The sequence below is a fragment of the Vipera berus genome (assembly GCF_964194415.1).
Source record: "Vipera berus genome assembly, chromosome: 1".
In the NCBI taxonomy this organism is placed as follows: domain Eukaryota; kingdom Metazoa; phylum Chordata; class Lepidosauria; order Squamata; family Viperidae; genus Vipera; species Vipera berus.
This window is the reverse complement of record NC_138202.1, coordinates 31,360,092-31,382,780: the sequence shown is the minus strand read 5'-3', so window position 1 is coordinate 31,382,780 and position 22,689 is coordinate 31,360,092. Positions and strand designations below refer to the sequence as shown.

The 22,689-nt window shown below is 34.8% G+C and overlaps 1 protein-coding gene across 1 annotated transcript in view; it reads right to left on the bottom strand.

Annotated features, from left to right (window-relative positions):
* Positions 1 to 430: 430 nt before the first annotated feature.
* NUDT14 (nudix hydrolase 14) overlaps positions 431 to 22,689 on the bottom strand; it is a 52,927-nt gene continuing 30,668 nt past the window's right edge. The window contains exons 3-5 of the mRNA XM_081314036.1: positions 11,675 to 11,739; positions 9,061 to 9,298; positions 431 to 1,054 (exon numbers count right to left, since the gene is read on the bottom strand). Coding sequence (XP_081170162.1) covers positions 814 to 1,054; positions 9,061 to 9,298; positions 11,675 to 11,739 — 544 coding nt within the window. The 3' untranslated portion in view covers positions 431 to 813. The remainder of the gene's footprint in view (positions 1,055 to 9,060; positions 9,299 to 11,674; positions 11,740 to 22,689) is intronic.

Genomic DNA, 22,689 nt, shown 5'->3' with positions numbered 1-22,689 from the left:
GACATTATCTTTTCTCTGATGAGAAAGTCAATTTAGCCATTTCAGCAAGTTCCATCAACATTGCCAACTATTCTTCCATAATGCTGAATCTTTCCAAAAAATTTAGTTCATTCATCCATTTTTTCATGTTTTTCTTTTTTCAAATTTCAGTAAACGTTTATACATTTTATATGTACATTGGCAGATTAAACTATTGTATACAAACGGAGCAAACCCCACACTCATAAAACTGATGACGTTGCCTAGTTGGGGTAATAAAACATTTGCAAGCAAACCACCAAGCTCAGAGAGCACCAAGAACACCACAGATCAACCTTGAGCAACAGATATTCTATTATACATTTTAGCAATTGCATGCTCATCATTGGATACAATTCTATTTCAAATTCAATCTTACAATGATCAAAACCACACATTCTTTTATCTACTTTAAATCTTTTTAATAGTTGTAAATAAAGTAACCACTAACAAATGTAATCTTTTGTTATCATTTCTTCTCTTGAATTTACATTTTCCTTGACAAATTCATTTATCTCAAGATAAATTATCCATTTGTGTTTGCCTATTAGTTCTTGTCAGAAAATTGTGTTTCTGACTGGACAACTTTCATGTATTGCAAACATCTTTCCGTTTCTGTGGGAGATAAAACATGGGATAAAAAACATATTTAAACTTGAGTTGCTTATCTGCCATTATTAGCATATGAACCTTATGAACTTTACTATACTAAATTTAAGAACTAGACATTCCTAAAAGATTGTTTCCAACATGGTCCCATCTTTCTGTTTCATTTCTCCAGAATCTCTTAGTGCTTTATTTTTCTAGCAGTTTTGGTGCTATGTTGGACTGAAACCACATGAAACTGAAGATAACTGCCATAGTTTTAGGAAAAGTCTCATCAAATGCAAATTTCATGGAATCCTGCAGAGGTATTTCCACAACTTCAATCAGTTCACCTTCCTCCGGATGGCCACCTCCTTCACCAGATTTCATGTCATCAGTTATCTGTGCGTAAAATAATGTCTGCTTTGATCCTGTCACACCAACTCCAGATCTTATGGGATGAAAAGAAATAACAAACAATGTAAGATTAAGTAAACCTTAGATTTACATATATATACATACACACTATTTGCTTTCTACAAACTGTGATGAATAAGTTAGAACAAGAAATTAAAAGCAAAGAAAAACATTGTAACTATATCCATTTCATTATCAATTCAGTCTATACATACCTTTCTATTATTGCAAATCTTCTTACTTGCATCACTAACACACACTCACACACATACATATTTTATATCATGGATGCTTTAATACTTTTATTGTAAATATTCTGTCCAGAATTGTGTTTTGTATCACCAAGAATCTTTTGACTGTGGCAGAATAGAAGTCTATACTCTGTTCATATGTTGCCCTTTGTTCTTTAAACTTCTCAACTCTCATTTTGGAAGATCTGATAAACAGCATGCAATCACCAATTCTCTTGAAGCAGTAACTCTTCTTTCATATACAATATTTATTTTGCAATTTGATCCTTGTTCATCTTCTCTATATGAGCAAACCACTTTAACATATTGCTTTTGTAACATACTGCCACTCACTTTTGTATTCTATCTACATTCATTCATCAAGTATTCATGCTAGTTTTACTACTAACACTCTTTAAATATGCGTTTCTCCTGCATTCAACTTACTTTGAGGTTGCAAGTTTCACTTCTGTTTAACAAGCCACTTTCACTTCTTTTGGCAAATATTCATTCCTTGCAATAGATAACATACACTAGTATGTATTATTTTTCTACCAGCATGTGCACATTTAATTTTTTCCCGTTAATTTTCCATGCTTAGTAAATATTCTTCTGGGGTACACAAATTCATATTTGCAATCTTACATTTTCTCACGACCATTCTGATCTGTGATACATTTATTTTCAGATTCTTACCCCATTAGCCCATAACACCTATCCATTTCACTACAAACAATTTGGGGTCTCAGCCAGCAATGTTGTTTTGTTTCCATATAAAAGTATATCTACATTAATGTTCTCAACCAATACCTGTTGTCACCACGTATCCTTTATATATTTATTAATAAACACCTTAAACAAACAAGGGGATATCACATATCTTTGCCTTACTCCCTGCTCAATTATAAACCACTTGGTAAACAACCCCTTTATTCTGACACATACTTCTCTTTACTTCAAAGCATGTTCTTATTACATTCAGCAACTAATCTTGAAGTCCAAGTTTGTACAAAATATTCTCCAAGTCAAACATATTCCCTTGATTATATGCTTTTTCTAGAGCAATACAATTTATCATTTCTCACATTAAAACACATTTCAAGGGCTTTTTGAAGAGCAAACATCTGTCTACACATCTTTTGTTTGGTATAAAAGCAGACTACATTTTTGAAGAGGGTTGTAGTTGGAGGCTTTGTAGGCTTTTTAATTACTTAATTACCTTATACTTTTTCAATTAGAATTCAGCCAAATAATTGCCAGGAAACTAAATTTACTAAATTTGTTATAGCTGCCCACACCATTAGACTCTAGGCAGCTTATAAAATCCAGAAAACAATAAAAACAATTAAACATACATAACAGGCAGCCTGAACTAAAAAAAACCCCAGAACAATAAATCATATAAATATAACAGGGGTTCCATAAATACCTCAATAAACACATTAATCTCATTAATTTAAAAAATTAATCTCCCTGTACTTTTTGCATTAACTTTTATAGTTCCCTTCACTCAGGATGGATACAAGCACAGGTGATAACTGACCCTAATTACTTGGCCACTTGGGAGTTGAGGATAGAGCTGCCTTCCAAGGATTGACTCAATGTTATTTTCATCTCCTGTCCTGGTTATTTGTAGTGCTTCCTCTAGCCCAGGGTAGGGAACCTTGGTTCTTTTATGACTTTGGACTTTAAATTCCCAGAATTCCTGAGTTTACATGGTTGGTTCAGGAATTCTGGGTATTGAAGTCTGCAAGTCATAAAAGAACCAAGGTTCCCTACCACTGCATCTACCCCTTTTGTTGAATACTAGCTGGTTAAAATCTTGCTTGAAGATGTCTAAATGCTATAATGAGAACTGCATTGGTACATCTTCTTACCTGAAACCTGCTTTCTGCTGTTGGGTCTCTCTGATAGGTACCTGCTCTGGGGGCTTCTTCTTTAAGCTCTATAGCGTAAAGAAAAAAACCTTCTAGCTTTCTTGATGAGCTTCAGTGTCTTCAGCCATATTTCACCTCATCAGTTGTAAATTCCTACTGTTATCTTTTTCAGAGCCATCAGTATAGATAAATGGAGCTATTTAAAAAATGATGAACAAAGGGAAAGATTGCACATCATTCCTTTCCAAGATGTGCAAAACCTTCACTTCACTTTTTATAAAAGGTATTTAATACCTTATTGGGGTCTTATATATATATACACATATATACATATACATACATACACATACACACACACACACACACACACACACACACACACATAATGTATTATTCCCTTTTATCATTTTTCTTTGCACCCCAACATCATTCATTTTAATTCCATTCTTCAATCATTCCCATACAAATCTTTAAAACATTCCTTCCAGCATTAACTACAAACCCAAAAAACTTAATCACTTTTTATTCTTAATTCTATTTACTACACTGAAAGTTTATTTGACCCACTTTCAAATCAGTTTTAACAACTCCTCCAAAATCAGTTTTCTGCCTTTTTAATCTTAATCATTCTTTGCTCTTTAAATACATTTGTTGCAATTACTTTTTCATTTCTCTAAATATACCTTTTTCTTGCCTTCAGTTTTTGCAGCAAATCATTCTCATATACTCTTAATTAATTTCATCATTTTTTCTCAGGCCCAGCTTCTTTCACTTGATCATTCTACAAAACATCTTTTTTCATACTTTTCATTAGTAAAGTCCACACATTTATGTGTGATATTTTGTAACATAATTCAATTTATTCCATTGCAAGTAACTTCCTTAACTTTTTTCCTTATGCCTTTCTATTTATTTCTACTGGGAGAAAAGTTCTAACACTTCTTCATACAAGACTTTTTCCCTTTCTTTCTCAAATCAACTATAGGTAGCTCCAAGCATAACAACAGAACAAGGCAGGTAATTTTCTATTGAATTCTACTGAATTTTCATATTCATGCTTAAAAATGGATTCTCATTAACTGTGCTATAAAGTTCTATGCTTAAGTAAAAATTTAACTTTCATTCCTCAACAGAATGTAATTTGGAACAATCTATAATCTAGATTACAGAAAACATTTTATACAACATTTATGTAGGCTCATAATGTTTGTCTTTGTTATTACATTCCAAATCCAGGAGCAATAAAGGTAATTTCCCTAGGTAATTTCTTAGACCTTCACACAATTCTGAGGTTATAAGTAGCAGGTGGAGGAAAACAGTACCCACAGAATAGCAGCAATTGACACAAAATGATATACTCTAATAATCTTAGAGGCAGGTGCACTAGCAGGTGATTCCACTAAATTATACTACGGTCATTAACCACAGTATAGTGAGGTTAAAATTGTATTCATGTATAGATTACAATACGGCATGTAGTACTGCACAAAAATAACTACATTATGTATGAATATACTCCATTTACTATATTTTATTTTTATAAAACATCAAAGAAAATTAATTTATAAAGCTAAAAAGGAAAAAAGGCTCTGGTATTGTATCCAATATACTTTTGAAATGCAACCACAGTTTGAGGATGGGCAACATCTACTTTTCCTTGCCATCTAACAAAAGAAAAAGTAGCCAGACTATAGGAGAGGAAACAAATTAAATCTGGAAAATAAAAAGTGCTTTTTTGTCAGTAAGAATCCATGCTCTTGGGGTTGCATTCCTTTTGAGAAAGCAGGTCTATAGACTCAAAGGAAACTATAAATACAGCTTCTTCAGATTTCTAGGTGGCATGGGTAATAAGGAGTGTGTTTATATAGTTACTTACCTCTAATGTGCTAGCTACAACTATTTCTGAACTGTGGAGATCTAGCAACATCTAGCTTACATCCTGAACTGATGATTGCAATTTATTTATGCCATTTACTTTCCAGATTCTAGCCAACTTATGATAAAAAATAATTTCCCCAAGTCAATATCAAATCACATTATCTAACTCTCCCCCTCCCCTTGTCTCAGGCTTAGCAGGGTATCCTACTCATGTCATCTGCAGATGCCCTTTTGCTTACCATTTCTGTTTCTTGTATGACAGAAGGTCATAGAAGGAGGTATTCATTCCCAGATAGGTTGACAATGCAAATATGTAATGTATGTGTAGTCCTTACATGTTGACTGACCAACAGTGCTCAGTTAATCAGCAGATATTACAATACAGCAAAGGTGAAGCAGACTAGGTGACTCACTGGGATACAGGCAAAAAAGATGGGTTTGTAGAGGAATGCTCACATAGTCGAGAAAGTGACAGACATGAATCAACCCTGGCATTTCTCATTACAAAGTTCCAAAAGGCTGAAAGAACCTGGCATTCTAGACTTGTTATTACTAGAGCAGACAAAACTGGTGTTGGATGGACCAATGTTTAGCCCAGAGTAATTTTATAACAGATATTTTTGCTTTTCCTGGCCTTCTTTTGTGACCTAAAATAATTCTCAGCTCAGAACAATACATACACCTTTCCACTAACCCTGGTGTGTGTTCATTTGGAGGGAAACTAAAATGTAAGAATTATAAAAAAGGAAATGCTGAGATGTAAAATATCTTACAAGAGAGTTCTGAAGCCATTTTATTATCATGGTTCTCCATTCAGAAACATACAGAACACAAAACATCCGTGTATAGAAACTTTTCAGTAACTCTTATCTCAGTGTTACCTTTCTTCCCAATTATTTGGCTAATACTAGTTTGCAACATACAGGTATAATCTAATACCACATGGTGGATTAGAATGGTGGTAAGGAAGAATTTACATCATCAAAGCCTTTTTTGAGGGTTGACTTACAGATCAAAAAAATGGTAATGATATATTGTGTGCAACAGAATTCCAAGATGCAACTGTTAAGGTATAATTGTCCATTTTTCCTCAAAAGTGTTGTACCGAATATAATGAGACTGATTCCCAACAAAGCATTGCTAGGACTGCAGGCTTTATTCCATACCAAAGAAAGCACTTTTTCATCTATAAAATTAGTCCTCTAATGTGGCTCCAAGGAGTAGCAAAAGTCTTCTCCCTAGTTCAGTGTCCTCTCTCTTTAAGTGAACAGCTTGTTAATCCAACAGGAAACAACATTTGCCAGGATTGGCAGCTGAGGATTTATACTTAATTCCCCCTTTCTCCCCTTCCTCTACCTTCTTCATTTTTTAAATGTTATTGTCCACTTTAACACAGTTGTCAAGAGGAAAAGCAAAGTTTTGCTTCTTTTTAAGTCACCAGTTTTCCATATATTTTGACATGCATTTCCAAGTATAAGAACAGATGCTTTTTTCAGAAGATTGCAATCTGGGGAGGCAGAAGGCTATAAGCACATTTTCATTTCAGAGTATTTAATTCCTGACATTTCTTTAATTCCAAATACTCTATACACACATAGTTGGCTTCTCCTCTCATTTCTGACTGAATTTCAGTGAAACAGCAACAATATTAAATCCCTTATAAAAATGGTGCTGTCCTTACAACAGTAACTTTGGAATAAAAAAACAGATCTCATAATATAATTAATAACTGAAATAATCGTTCAATTACCCCAAGGCCAGAAAATGGTCCATCTCAACAATCTTGAAACAGTGTGTTCAGATACAAGTGTTTGCTGTAGTCAACAAATGCATTTAAAAAGACAGAATATCTAAGAGCTCTAAATACCTACATCTGCAGGAAGTCAAGGGCTAATACTGTTTACTGTTCTGGCATTGCCTTCTTTAATCAGTTTTGGCAGTAAATAGGTGATTTAGCTATTTGTCTAGACTGACTGTGACTGGAGTGGTCTTGGGCTTTTAATTTTAAGAATCAGCAAACAAAAGTAAATAGAAAGGGACTTTTTCAAGGTGATGCTGGTGATAACAGCAGCCCCAACTCATGTTTCACTAGTTGCTTGTTATACAATTTCATCCAGTTATGTGTTTCCTTACCTCTGGGTCAGTTCAAAGGCTGTTACTGGCAAGAAAAATGTGCGGTGTCATGAGATCCCAACTTGGATAAAAAATAAGGAGGGAAGATATATAGAGCTACTATTTTGGGTGACAAAGTCATGTTAAATGTAAAAACTCCCTTGGTAGCAGAAAGTTTTGATGGTGGCAGGCCTGGAATGTAAGAGGTCATTGATGGTGTTCTATGAAAATTAAATATAGCAAAAGGTATTATCAATTCTGTGCAAAGAAGAAAACGAAGCAAACTGCGTATCAATTATATAACACAACAGATAAAGATTTTTCTTTTGGAGCTTCTGTGCAGACTATGATAAAATTTTCATTGTCTCCCTTGCCGTTCATGTTTATAAAGGTTGTAGATTGGATTGGATTTATGGTGGTTATTTACTGACCAGAGACAGTCAGTAGATTACTAATAAAACAAAAGTTAGTATGTAGACCATTTTGAGTTCAATCCTTGACATCTTTCTTTATTTTTTGTATGTTTTAATTAAATAGCACAACTGGGAAACTTCTGAATCTTTTGAGAACTACTAAATGACTGTTACATGCAAATTAGTATAGATTCACATATACAAGATTGTTTTCCTATCTGTATTACTATATGTGGCTTTGCACAAATGAATTACTGTACTCTGAAAATACCTTAAAACTATGTATGTATGCATATAGCATAGTAACAATGTGTCCTTAGAATATATAAATATTGCATGTTTGAAGGAATTCTTTACATTACATAAAATCAAGTGGAAGACAAGATATTGTCTTCTATTATGCCTTTATTGCATTCTGTCTTCCTTGCAGTTTTTGTGCAAAAACCAGCTGACAGCATTTTAGTCTGAAAGGGTTGCACATCCCCCCTATAGAAGCAAGTCTGTAGCTCAAAACTACTGTTTGACTGTGGTCAGGCAGTCTTTACTTAGCTCTATTAGTAGCAGGAGAACATTTATTTATTTACTTATTGATTTGATTTATTCTAGCCACTCACTCCAAAAAAACTCTTGGCAATGGTAAATCATGTCCTTCTCTATGTTAGAGTTTAAATTATTATAACATAATATACATGGCCCGATGGTTGATGGATCAGAATTGTTACAGTAGTACATCAGATCTGCAGGTTTTGTACTAGTTACCAATAGGTTTTTAGTTATAATTTGACATACTGATTTTATTCTTTAAAGCTTAAATGATTTAGTTCCTATGTATCTTCAGGACCATCTTCTGTGGATAGACTCCTCCTGTTCCTTATGCTCACTCAGTGAAAGGATGTTTAAGGGCTCCCTGCCCTGCTTTTGAGAAGGTGATAGGGGTCCTTAGAGATAAGTGCTGCTCCTTCACCTTGATGTTCTTAGAAAGGTTGTAAAAATGGTGGTGTTACAGAGAGCCTTTTATTTCAGATTGCCAGAATGGGATCCGAACAATACGTTTCAGTATTATGACAGTTTAATTGATATTTTTTGAACTTTGTTTTGGTCACTGTGTCTTTTGTTTTTATATCACAAATCATTCTCAAATATGGCAATATAGTAATATAATTAATTTATAAGTGCCTTAGAAGGGATTTATTACCCTGAAGCCCTAGATATGAAGTTCAAAGAGGAACAATTCTCTTTCTTCTTGCCTTCATCTTCCGAGCTCTTATAGCAGATGTCACTACCACCAATTCCCAGATGCCCAACGATAAAGGCCAGTCATTCTAACTATTTGTGACTGTAACCTAGTTGCAATGATCTACTAAAGCCTAAAAAATCTGTTACTTTACTAGGAACGTGGGACTAGGGAAAAAATAAGCCAAGGAAATTCACACAAATCCAATGGGGAAAAAAATCTGTCAAAATATCTAGCATATGTCTGGTGAGGTTTACAAAACCTTGATTATCATTGAAAATCATTGATCTACCAACCTGTATGAAGTGATTTTTTTTAGGCTGGTTACAGGAACTTCATACCCACATTCTTCTAAAATTTCCTCGCAAGCAATTTCTTCCAGAGAGAGCTCTGGCTTGTCTACAATACCAGCACAGAGTTCATACGTTATTCCTTTTGAAGCAGGCAAAAAATCAGACAGAGGGCACCAGCTCTCTTCAGTTTTATTCCCAAAGTACTGAGGACATTGTTGTTCCATTTCGCACATATAGACAGCTGAAAAAAAATGCAAAAAGTAAAATCAATCACTTGTCACTTTTTTGAGTGTGCATGGTTAGGTTGCATTTCTCTGAAAAGAGAAACAGGATGACTCAAGTAGATCCCATCCCATCCTTCCATGCATTAAAAAAATGGAAGAGCATTACAATTCTCATCCTGGGAGTGGTAGTTTCAGTACTACTTTGAAATAGCCATTTTCCTCAAAAAGCTGCCAGTAATATAGATATTGTGAGCTCAATTTCATGGCTTTCTTTATTACCCTTAAAACAAATATAGGAAGAGCAATTCTTTTAATTAAATAATTAGGCTTTATTCAGATTATGTGGCTTTGCCTTATTTCCTTCAAATCAGGGAGAAGATAGAAAATGGAAAATATGATTATTATGTTAATAATATTAACTAAAACATTTCTTGCCTCTCTTTTCTGGATTGAATTGCCACAACAGACTTGAAGGACACAATTAAAACAAATCTGCTTTAATAACAGTCTCTTGTATATATATATTCAAGCTGTAAAAGTCTGAAGGAATCTGACTCATTTAATGAGGTGTGCACTGGAATGTCTAATATTCTGAGTATTTTGCAAGTTGAATGGAAATAATTCCATTGAGCAGAGCAGAAGACATACTTGAATGGCTTAGAGTTTGATTTTTTTCTTCCAGAATTATTGTTATTTCAGGGACAATTTCTGTTTGTTTGCTAACATGCTTACAGTATTTTCCAGGAATCACTGATTCTTTTTGGGACACTGGTATGTACATGATGTACCATTCGGCCAGCCAAATCAGTTGCTGTATCACTAGAGTTTTATATTTTTTTATATTTTTATATATATATAAAGCCCTTTGCAAAGATTGCCAAGTAAAATTTGTAATAGAGCTTTTTCATTAATCTAGAAACAACTGTTATGATACAATGCACATAAAGGAAACATTAAGAGAAATATTTTTCCATCAAAGAAATTAAAAAGAGCAAGGTTTTATCTATCTGATTCAATTTATACTATTGTGTTAACTACTGTTATAGGGAGCCTTGGTTATGCAGAGTGCAGCCTTTATGAAATGGGATTATTTATACTGCAGTCTGACACTAAAACAGAGTAAATAGTTTTAATTTTCATGTACGTAAAAAGGTAAAATTTCCCAAATTACTTAATTCTCAGTGACTATAGACCCGTGCATGCAAGTATAGAAGTGATTTACCATTGTCTTTTTCCCAGTCTATCCTATAGCCCTTCCCCCCCTCCCCCCGTTTTCCTAGCTTGTGAACAGAGTAAGGCTGGATCATACTAAGTGATAAAGAAAGATTACCCTGCTAATTGTCTAAGATTGACTAGAACTGTTTAAAGTTGGCATCCAAACATGGGGGGAAAGCACTGGCAATAGAAATTCTTGGAGGATTTCTTAAAATGGCCCCTGGCTAATGGTGAGCTGGTAAGTCAGTACATAAGTCTGTTTCTCTCATACAACTATGATTACCAATTGAAAGAAGCAAAGGAAACTTATTTCTAGGTTTCTCACCAGTAGAAGTTAGATCAGTGGGTGCTGGACAGATGAGTTATTTTTATGCCTTTCAATGGAAGTAGGTTTGAAATAGGTTGTAGGTTGTAAATCCTACTTTTCTGAAGTTTCATGTTTTTTTAAATCAATTCATTTTGCATTGTCATTTTGTTTACCTCTTCTACCACTACAGGTTATTTTTTTTATTAAACTTATAGATATTTATAGATATTAGGAAGGATGGTAAAGTAACCATTCTTCTATTGTCAGCAAAATAGTACAAGATAGGGCATGCATACTTACTCATTTGTATATATAGCTATTGAATTATAAATAATTGGTCCAATAATAACAGAAATTATCTCATTATAATGGAGAACACTGTGACCGGGAGTCTCACAAATGGACAGGTGTTCAAGCTTGATGAGAAATTTAGTCTGTGGTTCACCTGTTTTAGAAATCTTTAAACTAAGTTTGCACTGGACAATCCTTCAGATAGATTTCTGTAACAACAATAGGCTATCCATAAAATGATGCCGTTAGTGAGTTATAGCCCATTGTCATGATTCTGACTCCCTTGCCTTAGAGAAAGAGCAGGAGATACAAGTGATAGATTTTCTCTTTAGTGGAAAACATCTTTCACCTTAATTGAGAGGTATAAACTTACAGTGAAATTGAAAGATCTCAGGATGGTAACTTCCTATGAGGAAGCTCAGAGTACAGTAATTTACCAGAACGTTGACTGTAGCTTCCTCTCGCTACAAAACAAATTATTATTCTGCAACTATACAGAGGCCCACCAGCTTTTTACGACTAAATCCATCAGAGCTTTGCTTTGCTAGAAAATAAAAACTAAAGTAAGGAAGACAATTACCTGGACGGAACTGCTTCACCAGAACAAAGCATTGCCGAGAAATATTGAAGATAAGAATGGACACACTAACAATAGGAAAGAAAAAAAAAACATAAAACCACAGATTAATGAGATAATGTACATACTGGAAGTCATGAAATTTAATTGGTTAGGGTTATATTTTAAAGCATATGACTTAACAGGCATCACTTTTAAATGATAGTTGCTAAAGTGAAGAAGCTACAGTATTTTTGATTAAAGGGAGATGTCCAAGACCACCTGATTTTGGAGACAATATCCCCGGGATAATATAAGGAGTCTGCTCCATTGGAATCCTTCTTCCTTGTGCAATGAAAAATTGCTTTTCTGCATGATTACCCATCCAGGGTCTTTAAAAGGCACTGCTCAGTTTAAGCTTGTGCTGAAATAACCTATTCACTTATAGTAGCAAGGAAGAGATCTACTTGGTAATTAGAACGATCACAAAAATATTTGCAACAAGCAGGATAGACATTTTGGAGCCATCAAGCCAGGGTGTTTTTCAGGTTATTAATTCCTTTATTCCTTATGTTGCTATGTCCCTTAAGTATATTTAATTGGATGTCCTTAAGATTTCATCCACACTTGCCAAAATTGGTGGTTTCCTCAAGAATATAGATACTTTCCTAGCTGCTTTCAAATGATCATAGTACTGTGACAAAGCAGTTGGCAACAGTCAATAGCATTGTAGACATACACTAGTTAATATTTGGAGCCTATTATATTTAAATTTTTGCTATATATACCATTAAACATAGATAAAATGCTAATTATTTTATACTGTGTCATCGTTTAGAGTCTTAGACGGTCTCTTTAGCCCAGTATTAAACAGTTTTTGGAAAACCTACTGAGATTGATGAAATTTACTCCTAAATACTGGATGACATTATTCAGTTGCTATTAAGACCCATTTTCTGCTGATAAGGGCAGAGAAATGATACTTCTTTCCTTTAATGTATCTGCGGATAGCCACCCCACCACCTTGTTTAAGGTGACATAAGCCCTTCTAGGAAAGGACTTGGAAGCTTACCTACAGGGTCATGTGGAAGAATTTTCAGGGCATTTATTCAACAAAATCATTCAATCTCATTTACAGCTGGACACCAACTTTGATATATATCCAATGAAGTTGCCTGGAGTAGTCTTGCCTGGTTATCTGAGAATGGTTTTAACCTGTTGGGGCTGAGGAAGTGGACAGAGTCCTTATGACTGTGAGCTCAGGCAGCTGCTCCTTAGATCCATGCTCCTCCTAACTAAGGCTGCCTGGGGGATGTTGCGTGGTTGGGTTTTAGCAGTGGTTTTTTCCTCTCTGAGAGAGGGGGTCTTTCTGCCCCATAAGGAGACCTGCCCCATTAGTGACCAGTGGTCTGAACAACAGAAGCCAGAGCACAGATGGAAAAAATTATTGGTTCTGGAAATTCTCCAGTCATGCATGTTGCCTTGGTACAATAAATTATCTTCTTTTGGTAAGTCAGATATATGAAGCACACGAAAACAAAACAAATTTCCCATATTTTTATATAAAACATATTTTTGTATTACTTTATAGACAGCTTTATTGCCAACTTCTTGACAAAAACATTTTTAATTGATGTACATGCTAGGTTTCCATGATAGCTTGTTAACTTCTAATATTAATTTTGATTGATAACTTGCCCTATTCCAGTTCTGGAATCTGTACAGATGGCTGAAGGGGTACATTTGAAAATCAGTGTGGATAGAAAACATTAAAAAATGGAAAATGACATTTAATAATTGATTCACTGGGTATTCTAACACAACTAGTTGCAAAATTTATAACTAGTAAACATACGTAATGGATTTACTGGGACTGTCTATATACTAAAGCCCAAAATTTTGAGGGAGGAAAGTTTGAAGGACTGTTTTACTGTTCAATGATTTTTGGTGGTTTTCTCTGGAGATGGTATTAAATATTATATTGGATGTTTGCTTGGAAAATATTTATCCATTTGATTCTACTATACTGTAGTTTTTAATCTATGTATGTGTGTGTGTGTGTGTGTGTGTGTGTGTGTTTGTGTGTGTGTATCTGTCCATATCTGTATTTTTGGTGAATATACTGTCATTTCAACACAACACATAAACACAAACAAAAAACTATTTTTATTCATGATGCTTTAACTCCACAGTATCTGTACCTATCCTTGAAAAACTGAAGATTTTTTGTCTATTCACTTTTACTGATTTATTCCATTTTCATAAAAAATTGTAAATGACAATTACCAGGAAAAAGGTATCTTATTCATTCCCTCCTGCACTCTAAACTAGAAAACTCAAGATGCATCTTCAGGATCTTGTACTTTTGACAAAATGAAAAAGGCTGCTTTATTGCAATACATATTCTACCCCTTTCTTATGTCTACGTGGAGATACAATGCACATACAAAAAGGGGAGAACTTGTGTTGCAAATGCTTTTGTCATTTGACCTCCTTATCTCCTCCACAGATACCTCTGGAAGCCTTTGCTTCCTTAAATGCAATGCATTAATTATTCTGAAATTTTGCAGGTTAGGTAGTTAAAGATATGTCTATGCTGCATAATATAGTGATAATAAATGTTCAAAAAGAACAATATTGGCACATTCTGTTTTGAAATCTCAAACCTGTATTGTATAATCCTACTCCAAATCTATTAATGTAAAATTTGGCAGGATTAATTCTTTTAGAACAGTCACATTAGTCGGAAAATTCCATCCAATCTACTCTCTGTGATGCTTATTGAAACTTTTTTAATAATTTGTTTTATTCTGTTGCTACCCTTTACAATAGACAAGAGATAAGAAGAAATAAACTTAGATTTAATATCTATAGAAATCCAGAATCAGAATGAAATGAATTCAAACTTATCTATTTCATTATGGGGAAAGGAAGATCTGCTCCAAATTATTCCTTTTTTTGCTGGTGATTTGAGTTCAAATGAATCAGGTGCATTTAACTAAAGATATTGGTTCAATGTTTTTAATGATTAAACATTATTTCTGCTTTTTTCTTATTTTTGAAGATAACCAACATTTCTAGGTTTTGATGCTGTAATATCCTCTTCAGACTATCACAAAAATAAGAATATTTTCAGCTAGGAGTGGGTTCTGTTAATATTATGGAAGGAAACTTGTTTCCAGAAATTGAGGTGAAAAATTCTCATCCAGTTATATCAGTCAAATTGAATAGAAAAGCTATTCTTAAAATGAAAAGAATATGCTATAGCTTCCTACCATGTAATTATTAAACATTAATTTTTAAAAACTTAATTAGTAAAAATGGTTAAAAGAAAAAGACAGCAACTCCAGTTCAGCATATACAGATAGGGTTGAATTTGTAAGAACTCAAGGGGAGATTTTATAAAGCTAAACTTTCAAAGCTTTGTAGTCTTTTCTTCTAACCAAGTTACTTCTGTTCCAACTTTTATAGACATTTGAGAATTTTGTAAAATTCTTCTTTACAAATGAAGACAAGGAAATTTTCACCTACTTTTTAAAAGCCTCATGAAATTAGAGTTCATATTTCAACAAAGAAACAGGGAGACTGGATAATGATTTCTTGAAAATGAGGTAACATGTGCCAACTCACTGAAGAATGGGTTATTTTCCCCCTTGAGATTTAGTCACTTAAAGACATGTACATAACAGATGGAACAATCAGAACCAAGCTGTCAAAGTTAAGGAACAAGATCAAATTAAACTTGAATGAAATTGTGCTTTCATCACAACTGTCTTGTTTCTTTGCCATCTTGAAACAACAGGGAATATTCAAGCATTAAAGATTTATAAATGTATTTTTTAACAAAAGAAGTAACTATTTGTTAATTTTTTTACTAATAATTAAATCTTTGTGAACATGATTTTTCTTATTCTAGTTGAGAGATTTATTTACTTTCAATATTATTTAATAACATTTATTATTAAGCAATATTTACTTATCAATGTTAATAGAAATAATGTTAAATTAATATTAAATAGGATAAAATAATTACTCTTAAAATATTTTTACTTTTTTAGACAAATTGGATGGTTTAAATAGCCCTTTTAGCTTTGATTTGATGAGAACAGATTGCAGACAATTATTTTCCATTATATACACTAAATTTCATTAGACTAGAAGTGTCTAGAATCTAAGATAAATGCAGATGTAAACATCAGGGAAGACATCTTGAATGAGAAGTTGAATCTCAAAACAGGCATACATACAGCTCCGTCTGATTGCTCTGAAAGTTATTTTAGTTATTGCCATTAGAGTTATTGCCAATAGAGCCTTGGTGGAGCAGTGGGCTGATGCCTCCTTAAGTAACACCAGCTGCCTGTAATTAGTGCAGGTTCGCATCCCACCAGGCTCAAGGTTGACTCAGCCTTCCATCCTTCCGAGGTAGGTAAAATGAGGACCCAGATTGTGGGGGGCAATTAAGCTGACTTTGTAATAATGCCGCTTGGGGGTGTGTGAAAGCCCTAATAAGCAGGCATATACATAGAATGAAGGCTACTGCTAAGCTTGTAAGCCGCCCTGAGTCTTCGGAGAAGGGCGGGATATAAATGGAATTAAAATAAATAAAAATAAAAATAAAATTTCTTTTAACCATTTGAACAATCATAAGGAATTTTTCAAATATCTCCAGTAACAAATACAATTCAAGGAAACCAGTTACCAGGAATAACCAAGTCCATTTTTTCCAATGAAAAAATAGTCTTATTTAGGTAGAACAAATTGGGCAAGGATGAGTTTTTAGTACATAACATAGAACTTCCAAGGCCTCCCCATCTCTGGGGAGTACAAGGCCTGGGGTGATTCCTTTGATAAGTAAGGTATTGTTTCTCAGTTTCTCAGCTTGTTTGATATTATTGCTATTCTCCTTTGGTTTCCAGAATGAGCAAGGAAAGGGAGAATTACTAGATGTTAGAGGAAGCTTCAGATTTAATTTGCTATATCTCCTTTCTTGGATATTATGTAGAATCAGCTCAAAGAAAGTTAGGTAAAGGTAAAGGTTCCCCCGCACATGCGTGCTAGTCGTTTCCGCCTCTAGGGGCCGGTGCTCATCTCCATTTCAAAGCCGAAGAGCCAGCGCTTCTCTGAGGACGTCTCCATGGTCATGTGGCTGGCATGATTAGACGCCAAAGGCGCACGGAACGCTGTTACCTTCCCACCATAGTGGTCCCTATTTTTCTACTTGCATTTTTACGTGTTTTCGAACTGCTAGGTTGGCAGAAGCTGGGACGAGTAACAGGTGCTCACTCTGTTACGCAGCACTCAGGATTCGACCCGCCAAACTGCCAACCTTCTGATTGACAAGCTCAGCGTCCTAACCCACTGAGCCACCGCATCCCAAAGAAAGTTATATTATACCTTATTGGAAATAATGCCAGACTTTAAACAGAAGATTCATAGATGTCCATACAAAGCTATAATGGCTCAAAATAATACTATGCATGCCATGATGCCATTGTGTTGTGGTGGAAAGCTTACCCAATAAATACCAACAAATAAAGAGAGGATCCCATGAAAAGTTGGTTGCAGAGTCACTGGAATCTTGTACGCAGATGAGCCAAAAGCAAGAGCCACAAAGTTACACTGCTCTCTTGATGTTGATTAAAGACAGTTTGAGCATGATAATGTCCGCCAGAAATTTGTAATCACTGCTGTTTGCATCATGATTCATGTGTTGTTAAGCCCCCCCCCCCCACCATTGAGTGGGAAGGATTTTTGGAATTTCAAACAACCTTATATACTAAAATTTTCATAATCCTTATTTAAATTAGGATAACCAATTTTGGGGCACAAGAGGTAGTTTTTTTAAAAAAAAAAAGCTGGGGAAGGGATTCCATCATCAAATTTTTCTTGTTCTCTTTCTTTTTTGTACAGAAATACCAAACTTGCTGCAAACCATATTGTACTGGGAATGTATCTGGCAACATAATACACAAAAGATTGTATCTGATCAAGTATTATGTTATCAGAATGCCAAAATAGAACACAAGAGCAGGAAAAGAGTAGGCTTTCCTTGAAAAGTCATGAGACCTATACAAGAATTTAATCTGAAATTGACATCAAAAGCTCCTGAACAATAAGTCTCATGTGCAAACATGCCAGAAATGCATACAATTTGTTTTTATTTTTACTCCCTCCCTAGAGAATACAGTCCACAAAATTTTCTTTCAGGTGCAGTGGGATAATGAGAGATCCATGAATCATTGTATGGTGTCCAGGATAGACAAGGGTATCAGAAAAATCTTGGGATGGCTGTTCCCATTTCCATGTTTCCCTCAAATTAAAGGAATATTTTTAAACTCATCATGTTAGCCTAGAGTTGCCCCACTGAATCCCCTAAACTCAGGAGATCTCTGTATGCACTGCCATCCCCAGAGGTATTTAATACTAAAGTTACATCAGGGATGCTAGTCAGATTCTACTTTATTCAACAAGAAAATTCATACCATAGAACTGTCACTGCCACTATGTATCATTCTACCAGTAGATGCTAGCAATTTATACTTTTGAATTAGCATGCAGTTTGTATTTCTTCTAATCAACAAAGTACAAAGCCTTCTCAAGCATGTCATTTTTTTATCGGTGTGCTTGTTTCCCAGCACTGCTGCTCAAGGTTAATTTCTTTGCTCAATCCTCACCTAACCCTAATAAAACGTGGTTCCTTGACCCCTAAGCTCAACAAATCTTTGCTAATACTTCTTATATAGTGTTTTTGGAGCCAGAATTTATTTCATTTTTTTTGCAGCACAATTGTTTAAGCAATGCTTATGTATCTAACACTCTAACAAGCCATAATTATCTCCTAGTTTGATTTGGGTCTCAATTCAAATATTTTCCTTTGATAGGTTTCCTTAGACATTTATCTCATTTATAGAATGTCATTAAGAAAAAAAGTGAAAAGGAAATTTTGCTTTGACCCATAATTTATCAGAAATTATTCGACTGCTGGAAAAGAATTACACAGATTCAAGCGGCTGTAATTTGTTTTTTGAAAGTTCAATCCTATAAATAATTTTTGAATATTAAAACTAATAGTACTTGAATAATAGGAATTTTTAATGGGATCAGGGAAGGCAACGGGGGAAGTACATTCCCTTCCTCAAATCAATGTTGAATTTTTGAGGACAGTTACTAAGAGTGCTATCTTTTGATATACTGATAAAGCTACATCTTATTGAGAATGCCTCGGGATGCCCTTGTAACACCCCTGCTTTGGAAGCTGCACTGGTTCTAGGTCTTCCAGGTCTAATTTAAATTCTACATGACATAGGGACCACCTATTTGAGAGATCACCTATCTTCTGCAGTTTTTGCCTGGGCAGGAAGGGATGACAGAGAGGACATGTTCCAGTTCCCTTGGTAAAATGATGTCATCTTTTGGGAACCAGGAATCAAGCCTTCTTTGCTATGATGCATAACAATAGTTCTCACCCTGATGGCATTCAGGAAGACCATAAACGTGGCCTAAGCCTTGTGATAGGATGGATTGTGATAAGGTAAAGGTTCCCCCACACATGTGTGCTAGTCGTTTCCAACTCTAGGGGCCGGTGCTCATCTCCGTTTCAAAGCCGAAGAGCCAGCGCTTGTCCGAGGACGTCTCCGTGGTCATGTGGCCAGCATGACTAGACGCCAAAGGCGCACAGAGCGCTGTTACCTTCCCACTTTAGTGGTCCCTATTTTTCTACTTGCATTTTTACGTGCTTTCGAACTGCTAGGTTGGCAGAAGCTGGGACAAGTAACAGGCGCTCACTCTGTTACGCGGCACTCGGGATTCAACCTGCCAAACTGCCGACCTTCTGATCGACAAACTCAGTGTCCTAACCCACTGAGCCACCGCGTCCCATTGGATTGTGATAGGATCCCTTATTAGAGATGATTGATATTTTTTGTTTTGGGTTGATATTTTCTCCAGGCTGCCATTTTTTAAATTTCTCTTTTTGTACTTTTTATTTATGTTATTGTATTTATATTTTGGTTTTATATTATGAGACACTCAGAATTGCTCTGGAATCATATGATGCAAAATCAAATCAAATAAAAATATGCAATGAGATAAAGATAGTAGTATTGCACTCTTTTACCAGACAGGTCCTCAGAATAATTTCTGCTGCTCAATTTTGAGGCAATATCTTAACATTACATCTTTTAATTAGCACACTTTTTTTTACTTTCCCTAACTTTGACCATACAGTAATAAAGGAACACCGAAGGTTAAATGTGTGCATACTTGCATAATATTTACTAGCTGATGCAATTCTCCCCAACAGGCAACATCTTTCTAAAGGGCTATAAAGCTGCTGTGCATTACAAAAGAAAACCCACACAAAAACATTTAGCCTTTCACTCTAATAAATCCACTTTATTTAGAAAAAAAAGGGGAAAAAAGGAGGGGGGACAAAAAGCAGGGAAGTAATTACACTGATCTTATGACTGCTTCTTTGCACTGCTCCCAGTAAAAAGAAAATTCAAAAGTGTGGTTCAGTATTTAAAACTTGGCACTGAAAATACAAAGTTGAATATATTTTAACTGGTGTGTATATATATATATATATGTGTGTGTGTGTATGTGTGAGATTAACAATATGTTATTGTTGGAGGTTAGTGTTGTTATACAACAATTTCCTATGATTTTGATTTAATGTGAATTCAACCACTCATGATGGTTATGTTTCGCTCACAGTTTCATTATCACTATTTTTAATTTAAACCACCAATATTTTGAACATACCACTTTTTCTTACCTCTGTTTGTTTGAAGAGACGCCTAAATATACTTCAACGTTCTTTGGTGTTTAGTGTTTATGTGTGTGTTTGTGCTTCTGCATCTATGTGCCTTTGCTAAAGCATGATAAAACAAGGTCGTTTTCCACAGGGGGATACATATGAACATTGATTAGAAGAAACATGTTTTAATAATTTATACTCATTTAGGGTCAGTTAAAAAGGGTTGGCTCAGTGGGTTAGGACGCTGAGCTTGTCAATCAGAAGGTCGGCAGTTTGGCGGGTCAAATCCCGAGTGCCGCGTAACAGAGTGAGCGCCTGTTACTTGTCCCAGCTTCTGCCAACCTAGCAGTTCGAAAGCACGTAAAAATGCAAGTAGAAAAATAAGGAACACTACAGTGGGAAGGTAACAGTGTTCCGTGCGCCTTTGGCGTCTAGTCATGCCGGCCACATGACCATGGAGACGTCCTCAGACAAGTGCTGGCTCTTCGGCTTTGAAACGGAGATGAGCACCGGCCCCTAGAGTTGGAAACGACTAGCACGCATGTGCGGGGGAACCTTTACCTTTACCTTAGGATCAGTTAAGATTACAACTATGTAACATTTTTTTACCAATCCTCTTTTTAACACAAGAGCCTACAGCAAAAAAGTATATGAAATGCTACCAGCAGTAAGACCTGCTGTTTTTCTAACCCACCTCATAAAAAATAAGAAATATTAACCATTACATACACATTCACTATATGTGGATATAAATAACAACTATATATAGCCTTATAGTTTATACTGTTTTCAGAGTTATTTAATCAGCCTATACATTCAGTGATAAGCTATGGAAGAATTCTTATATGCCTATTTAAACTAAGCAGTATGGAGCAATGTACTTCATGATTTTAAACACACAGAGAGACACACACTTTGTAATATAATATGACTCATTTAAGCAAGCTATCAATTTAATTAGACAGACAAAAAGCAAATATAATATTGAAGGATGCATATCAAGGTGTATTTTTTCTAAATAAACATATTCTACAATATGATTTCAAATCTAATTTCTGTTAAATACAATGAAATATAAGTCACATTAAAATGCAAGTTCATAATAATGACAGTCCTGGGAAAGAAAAAGGCATCAGAAGGAAGCTCAAATAACCCTGTCTTGATTCTCTTTGAATGATGGGGCAGCAAGACATTCTAGCAGCCTTTTAAGATTTTTTTATTATACCCTGCAGAAATGAAGTACCATACCGGTAATTCTTGCATTATCTATTTCCTCACCTTCCTACCTTGAAAGGGTGGCAAAGTTGTAATAATGAAAGTCAAAGAACACAGTAAAAAAATGGGAATGCAATTAAATATTAAGAAGACCAAATGCCCAAAATAGATATAGCAATCAATCTTGGAACTGACAGTGAAGATACTGAAGTGGTGGATGGCTTCTGCCTTTCAGGATTGCAACTGCAAACTAGCACTTAGTATAGCAGTAATGAAGGTTTTGGAAAAGATTTTCAGATTTTGTGACATGTCTATTCCTATAAACTTTACAATCACATAGGCAGTGTTTTTATTTCCCCATGATACTCTATAAAAGTGAAAGCTGGACTCTGAGAAAGCAGGATAACAAAGAGTATTGACACTTTTGCCTTTGGTGTTAAAGAGCCTTGAGAATATCATGGAGAGCCAACCCCCCCCCCCAAATGGATTACTAATAAATCAATCCAGATTTGTTTCTGATAATGTTTTTGATTATGGGGATATATTTGGTTTTCCAGAAGAGTAAATCAAATGCCTCTGGACATATGAGAAGATCTTGCTCTCTTGAGAAGTTTATAATGCTGGGAAAAGTGAAGGGAAAGGAAGCAGGATGACCAGCACATGTGGCTAATCAGAACACTATAATTTTCATTCATGCCTTGAACAGAAATCTTTAAAAAATGTAATAGACGTCTTTAATCCTCTTTAATACAATTGTATTGATGCAAAATTAGCTACATAATGTTGCCCTGTGCCTTATTCTAAATAATGTTTAGTACCTTGTACAACTTATATGAATCTGCAGTTGACAATAAGTATAATTTCAATGTTGTTATCTTATTGGTTATTGAAATTTAGAATAGTATGGTTTTATTCAAATTAACTTTGTAATCTTAATGTATCGCTAAAACAGGAAGCTTTCTTTTAACCCATATCCAGAATTTAACATATACTTCATCACAACTGAGACCACAGAAACAAAAACAGCCACTAAATAAATTCTTTTCAACAAACTACCTATAATGTT